Source organism: Cornus florida, unplaced genomic scaffold (assembly GCF_030987335.1).
Source record: "Cornus florida cultivar Cherokee Brave unplaced genomic scaffold, ASM3098733v1 CherokeeBrave_3.0.0_Hap2_Chr09, whole genome shotgun sequence".
NCBI classification, from domain to species: Eukaryota; Viridiplantae; Streptophyta; class Magnoliopsida; order Cornales; family Cornaceae; genus Cornus; species Cornus florida.
The window spans coordinates 82,093,853-82,101,629 of NW_026775579.1; the positions used below are offsets into that span (position 1 = coordinate 82,093,853).

The 7,777-nt window shown below is 34.0% G+C and overlaps 1 protein-coding gene across 1 annotated transcript; it reads left to right on the plus strand.

The window, feature by feature from the left end:
- Positions 1–6,302: 6,302 nt before the first annotated feature.
- LOC132272981 (7-deoxyloganetin glucosyltransferase-like) lies at positions 6,303–6,977 on the plus strand. The gene has a single exon (XM_059774031.1). It carries the CDS (start codon positions 6,303–6,305, stop codon positions 6,975–6,977), a length of 675 nt encoding a protein of 224 aa, XP_059630014.1.
- Positions 6,978–7,777: the final 800 nt, after the last annotated feature.

Sequence of the window (7,777 nt, forward strand, 5' to 3'; positions counted from 1 at the left end):
GTTTAATGTGCAACTTTTTCACGAAACCGAAGTGAATAAATGTTGATGACTTCATAATTCATAACAAATATTCTTAATCTTAAAATCCACTTTATGACTTATTTTTCTAATATCGATCTCACTTATGTCTCTTCTTCTAATTTATAAATTGCCATTTGAGTACTGAAGTTATAGTCTCACGGTCATTGTTTTTTCGTTCATCGCACTTGTTAAAAAGAGGACAATTATATGGTATTAATTAGAAAAGGGTAATTTACATAGACTTCCCTTATTCCTGTTTCAGAAATTACGCAGACCTCCCCTACTTTTGAAAATATCCTACATGGACCTCCCTTCTGTTAGAGTCAACGGCAGTAAACGACGAAAATTGATGACATCAGCTACTATTTTTCATAAAATGCCGAAAATACCCTTACTTATATTATTTCATATTATATTTAAAAGATATATATATATATATATATATATAAACCAGAATATATATCTCTCCTCACTTTCTCTCTCTAAATTATTCAACCGGCGATAGAGAAAGATTCCAACCATGAGTTCTAGCGAAGGCAATGATTAGATTCCAATGATGAAGAAAACTTGAAATTAGGGTTCGACCCATAAAGAATTTGTATGCCCTTTATATCATCAAGCTTCAAATCCACCTTTTTATCACTGGGTTTCAAGTTAAGGTACGTAACTACCTTGACCCATAAAAGATCTGGGTTGATTTTCCCACACCGTCTCTTCTTCTTTGTCGTTTTCCCCTCTCTCTCCCTCTATCTTAATCTGTTTTTCCTCTCTCCCTCTATATTAAACATGAGTTGGACCTAGTAAGTTATACGGAAGTGTGCCCCGATATGGATACAGATCATTTTGGCAAATTGCTATGAAATTAGAGTTGGAATCTATGTATTCTAATAAAATCTGAGATCTTGTAGAACTTTCTAGTAAGATGATACCTATGGAAGGAAAGTTAATCTACAAAAAGAATACCAAAAGATTTCTTAGTGAATGAACCATGTGTGTGCAGGACAATGTCATTATTTTTTCTAATTCTATATATTAATGACGTCTTAATCATTTATAATGATGTAAAAACTTCGTCATCATTAAAAAGGTAGTTGTTCAATTGTCTTGAAATAAAGGATCTTCAAGATATAAGCTATATTCCTGGGATCAAGCTTTTGCAAGATCAAGTTAAAAGGAAAATAGACTTATCTTAATAATCCTACATTGATAAAGTTTTGACTAGGTTTGGTATGCAAAACTCAAAGAATGAGTACTTGCTTTATTGACATGGATTGCTCTCTCTAGTAAGTAGTTTTCCAAGACTAACAAAGGAGATTGAGTAAATAAGACTGGTATAATATGCTTCGGCATGTGGGAGTCTTATAAATGGTATGGTCTATACCAAACAAGATATCCGCTACAATGTAAGGATAGTCAGTAGATATTAGTCTATCCTGGACTTGATAACTAGTTTGTTGGGAAAAATATCATAAAGTACCTTAAGAGAACCAATGATCTCATACTCATTTATGGATGTGATAATGTGGTCCCAGTCGGGTATACTAGTTTTGATTTTTAATCAGATATAGATACTATAAGGTTTATGACTTGGTGTATGTTCATTCAATGGAAGGAAAATCAGTTGGTAGAGTGTTAAGCAGATTTCAACTACTTACTCAAACCTAAAGGTGGAGTACATTGCAGCCTTAAAGGCAGTAAATAAAGCCTTTTGGTTTTATCTCACTGATTTAGAGGTTGTGGAGCATACTAGCCGGCCTATATTGCGATAATAGTGCAGAAGTAGTCCAAACCAATGACCCAAGGTTCCATAGAAGAACAAGGTACACTGAGAGGAAGTATCATGTCCTATATGATATTGTCTGGCAAGAAACTGTACTCGTGGCTAGAACATTGCATTGGAACACAACTTTGTTGATCTATTAACAAAGGTGTCATCGATCAATAGTTTTGATCGTCACCTGGATAACATTAGAGTTAGATGTAATTAGAATTGGCTAGGAGGGCAAATAGGAGCTGTTGGGATTTATATGCCCTGGCATAGCAAATTCCTATTTGGATTAAAGTGACATATGGTCCTGACATATCTGAAATATTTATGACTTATATAATTGGTGAATTCAATGTATTATGTTTCGATTCATTATGAAATTGATAGTGTCCACTTGATTACAAGAAATATTTATATATATATGTGATGACGATCAATACATGAATATAAATTGTAATCATAAATAGTTCACAGTCGGTAATTATGGATGGATTCATTATTAACTAAGACTTGAACTGGATCCGCGTTAGGTTGAGATATATTGCGAAAGCCATCGTATGCAATTGTTCCCTATCACCGTCATGGCATTTGAATCTTAAGCATGAGAGAAGTATAAACTCTTTTATTAATTAATAATTACTTTGATTTATTCGGCAGAATCTTCGGAATCCTTAGATCGGCACTTTGGGCAATTATGTAATTAATAGTTAGAGGGTTATATTTTCAATATTTGCATCATTGCTACTTGTATTTATTTTGTATTGATTATGGTTAATCACAAAGTAAATTCGAAGGCTTTCATATGTTTTTAGACAAAATGATTTATTATATATTTATTTATCTAAATTATTATTTTTGTCAAACAAATGTTTTATTATGATCAAGCCGGAAATAATCAAAGATACGAAAATAAATATATTAATTAAGTAGTCGGATTGATGACTTTATTTATTCGATAACTAATTATGCATATATGAGTTAAAGTGCAACATTGACTTAGAGGTTATTTATTATTTAATTGGAATTCAATTAATTTCTTTTAGTGGAGTAGAAATTAATTTATGAATTAATTGAACTGGGTCCATGGATCAGGCCAATTATTAATTCATTGTAGCCAAGAAAATAATAAGCCTAAAGGATTCTCACTCATAACCCAACTTGATATTGGAATCCTATTAGATTTGAGATATGGTAATTAGAGATTGAGAAAGATTTATTATTTCCTTTCCTTATCTTTATGTTGCCTATATATACATGGTCCATGTATATTTTAGAGAGATTTTTGGAAGAAAAAGGAAGATATTTTCTCTCTCTAGAAATTTAGGGTTAGTGTTATCATCTAATGGAGGCTCCCACAAGCCTAATTTTCCAAGGTCATTCATGGAGGCTTATGGGTGATTTCTAAAGGCAAAACCATTACCAAAAAGATGGAGATTCAAGAAGAAGGTATCTAGAATCTACAATAAGTGAGAAAATTCACTTTAGAGGAGAAATCTAAGGTTTACTTAAACCATGATGTTAAGTATTCAATCTATTAATTGAATGATACATCATATTATATTTTTGTATAAAACTTGTCTCTATGTGATGAATTAAGATCTATGTATGAAAATCCCTTAAAAAGTTTTTAAAACTTACACGTTTCCCAACAAATGAAGTATAAATGAGTAGATATGCAACACTATCCAATAGTTTAAGCTTTTGGATAAATGGACAAACGTCCACCCATTATACCTAGTTAATAAAGTACTGAATTCCCGAGCGAGTGTACCCGTGTTCGAGTCTTCCCTCTCCTAGTTTGTCAAGAAAAAAAAAAAAAAAAACCTTTCCTTAGAGCTCTCTTTTGCATTTGGAAAATATGTTTGGGATGTTGTGAGTAATTTATTTTCTTAGAACAATATAATTTTATATTTTAGTGGGTCAATTAAAAAATTTAAGTCTCTTAGATTTTTTTTTTTTTTTTTTTTTTCAAAAGTTCAAATAAAAACACACATATATAATATTGCCCTTTGAAAAGAGAAGAGATCTTATTATCTGCGCATGCGTAAATGTCCATTGGTGTCCTTAATAATTTTAAGGGTTAAGTGCAAAAAACCCCACTGATATATAGACTTTATGCAAAACTAGTCCCTACTTTTTGAAAATGTGCATGAAAGTCCACAAAATTCAAAAAAGATGCAGAAATAGTCCCTCTGACCACTTTTTACAAAAAGTAAAATTGAAAACCCCATTTTACCCTTTTGTTTCCCATTTTGCCCCTCACCTATTCCCCTTTAAACCCAATTCGGCTCTCTTTCTCTCAATATTGTTATATTATACAATATATATATATATATATATATATATATATATATATATATATATATAGACACACACACACATACATATATATCTTCTCCAGTGGCCACCTGCCCCAAAAAAGAAAGGGTGGAAGAGTTTGTGTCAATTGTTGAGAAGTTTCTAGAAAGAGTTTTTGGTGGCTTGGAGGAGCAATGTCTGCAAGCAGCAACTTGAGATCTGTATCAATCTTGATATATAACTTGCTGATGTTAATTTGTAGATTGTTGGGCACAACCTGATGTAAAGACTAGGGCTTTACAGCAAAATATTCTCAAACAACAGAAGAATTTATTGTAAAAAGAAACAATAGTTTAGAAATTGCAATATCACACCGATCATATATATATATATATTAAGCATTCAATATTTTACAATATCTACCCTTGTAGTTTATTAGCTGAAACAGGTTGCAATAAAACACATATAAAGCCCATCAATCACAAGTTTGCTTTGGCGCAACAAAAAAAAAAAAAAAAAAAAAAAAAAAAAAAAAAAAAAAAAGAAAGTAACTCTCACTGATTGTAACTCTCTCTCTCTTTTAACACATAGCACAAACGTACACCTATGCACACAGATATCCTCTATTGTGGTCTTCTGTCAAAAATCTATGATTTGAAAAATGAGAGTTTTTGAAAATTTTCATTTGGATTTACCAAAAAAAAAAAAAAAAAAACAACAACAACTTAAATTAGGAATTAATTTAGTTCTTGATTTTGCCTTCTTGAAAAATGAAATGACATGTTACTTTTTAAATTTAATCATATTTATTACAAGATATGCAAATAGGTACCATTTTCTGAAAATGGTTTCTTCTCATTTCTTAGATTTTAACCAGTTGATGTTTTTCCTCTCTCGGCAGCCATAGCTACGGGAATCCGACGCCACCTTGAGTTGTGCACAATTATTGGGTTAGAATATTTGGGTAAAAAAGCTTTGTTTGGGTAATCGGAGGAGATGATGGGTTAGTGTGGGCTGGGAAAAAGCAACAAAGCAGCTTTGGTTTTCAATTGGAGGTGATGATGGGTTGATGATGGACAGAGAAGATTAACTTTAAAAAAAAAAAAATATATATATATATATATATATATAGTATATACACATACAGATATGCATATCCATCTCTGACACACATCAACAAAGCTCCAAACATGGCTCACAGATGATCTCCCACCTTCCTCTCAACTATTCTCCTCTTTCTCATCCTCTACGACCTCTCCTCTTGCCGATTCATCATCGACCGTCCATCCTCAGATCTCATCTCTGACAGTGTCCAAGATGGTTTGCATGGTCTGCAATTTCTCTGGCTCAATTGGTTCTTTGCGGACGAGTCTTGCGATCAGACGTACGGTTTCCTGCCCTGCATCACCACCGTACTCGGCAATCTTTTCCTCATAATCGTCTACGGTTACCTGATGTTCGTCGCTGCTACGTACCTCTCCAGTGGAAGCGAGCTCTTGTTGGAGCTCCTTGGACCTGGCCTTGATGGAGGACTTTTGCTTCCCACGCTCAGCGCGATTAGATTTTGCTTCTATTTGGTGGCGGCAAACAGTGGGTCTGGGGTTTGCATCGATGCTCCGATCAGCTTGTTGCAGAGGGTGATTGTGGTTGCACTAGGCGGTGATGGGTGGTGGTAATGGAGGTTGGTTTAGGAAGTGATGGGTGGTGGTAACGGAGGTTAGGGAATGTTTGGTTTTAGTTTTAATTATATTCAGGTTTAGGTTATTCCTATTTTATATAATTTGAAGTTTATTTTACCCTTCTGCCAAACAAACCCCATTTGATACAAATTTGGACAAAAGGGTCATTATAATCATTAATTTATTCAACTGAAGTGAGGGTATTACCATCATTTTACACCACCAGGGACCTATTCACACCAAATTAATAGTATAGGGGTTTTTTTTTTACCACATAGGGACTGATATGCACTATATCGATAGTAGGGGGGTTTTTTGCACTTAACCCTACTTTTAATTTGGAGTTGAAGGAGGGGCACTTATTTTCTGTAGAAAGGAATATATATATAAGTACATAAATGATATATGTATATGCAATAATCATTTAGAACAATAAAACCCATGGTAATCAAGATTTTGATAAAAAGAAATGCAAATGTTTCTAAGCTAACATTACATGTAACATTGCAGATCCCAGCTCTCTAATAAATAGATACATGGACACCCCTGTAAACTGGATTCCTGGTATGAAAAACATGCGCTTGAAAGATCTCCTAATCTTTTTTAGCACCACAGATCTAAATGACATAGTCTTCAACTTCAGCATAAAAGCAGCAGATAGAGCACATAAAGCTTCCGCCATTGTTCTTCACAGTTTCAACGCATTAGAACCCGAAGTTCTGAACATTCTCTCATCTATGTTTCCACTTGTTTACACCATTGGTCCTCTTCAATTACTTCTCAACCAAATACCAGAACAAGAACAATGCTTGAGCTCTGCAGGATACAATCTATGGAAAGAAGAGGCAGAGTGCCTCCAATGGCTCAATTCCAAACAACCCAACTCTGTGATCTATGTGAATTTTAGGAGTGTTGTTGTCATTAAGCCTCAAGAGGTGTTAGAGTTCGGTTTGGGACTTGCTAATAGTAACCACTCTTTTTTGTGGGTGATTAAGCCTGACTTGGTTGTTGGGTACTCGACAATTTTTGAACCTGAACTCTTAGAGGGAATTAAAGAGATATGGTTTATATTAGGTTGGTGTCCACAAGAACAAGTTCTAAATTACCCATCAATTGGTGGGTTTTTGACACATAGTGGGTGGAATTCAATTGTTGAGAGCTTGTCAGCTGGAGTGCCTATGATTTATTGGCCAGTGGTTGCAGAGCAGTAGATAAATTGTTTATATGCTTGCAGTGAATAGGGGATTGGGATGGAGATTGTGTTGTGCGGAAGCGTGGGCCTAACAAATAAATAATGGTGGTTGTGATAACATATACAAGAAGAATGCACTCACAAAATAATAAATAGGAGAAAATACACACACAAAAGGAAGACAAAGATTTATGTGGTTTGGCAATGTGCCTACGTCCATGGGAGCTCAAGATCAATGTACTAATATCAAAACCCAAAGGGTTATAAAAAGCTCACAAATGAGAAAATAAATATTATTTTCTCCCAACTCTCTTTGCTCACTCAAACTCTCTCTTCTTGATCTAAATCGACCCTCACTTGAATGCTCTTGGATAATTTTCAAATGATTTGAAACTATGAGATACAAGGACTATTTATAGCCAAGAAATCTCCTTTTGCAGATGTAAGCAATGATGTAAACAAAGCCTGATGTAAGCGTTGACATATGCAAAGCTTGATGTAAGCAATGACATATACAACTGATGATGTAAGTGATGACATATGCAACTGTTGATGTAAGCGATGACATATGCAACTGATGATGTAAGCGATGACACATTTTGAGCCAACATCAATTCTAATTTTGTAACTCAAAATTTGTTAACAATCTCCACATTGGCAAAAAAATTCTGTACATCTTCTCAAAACATGATCTTGAACTGCCTCCAATTGAGCCCAAAAGGCATTTATACTCGCAAGATATTAATCAAGTCTAAGCAATGCTCAAACTTGACCTTCGTTATAACCTTCGTCAGCATATCTGCGGGATTATCTACTATC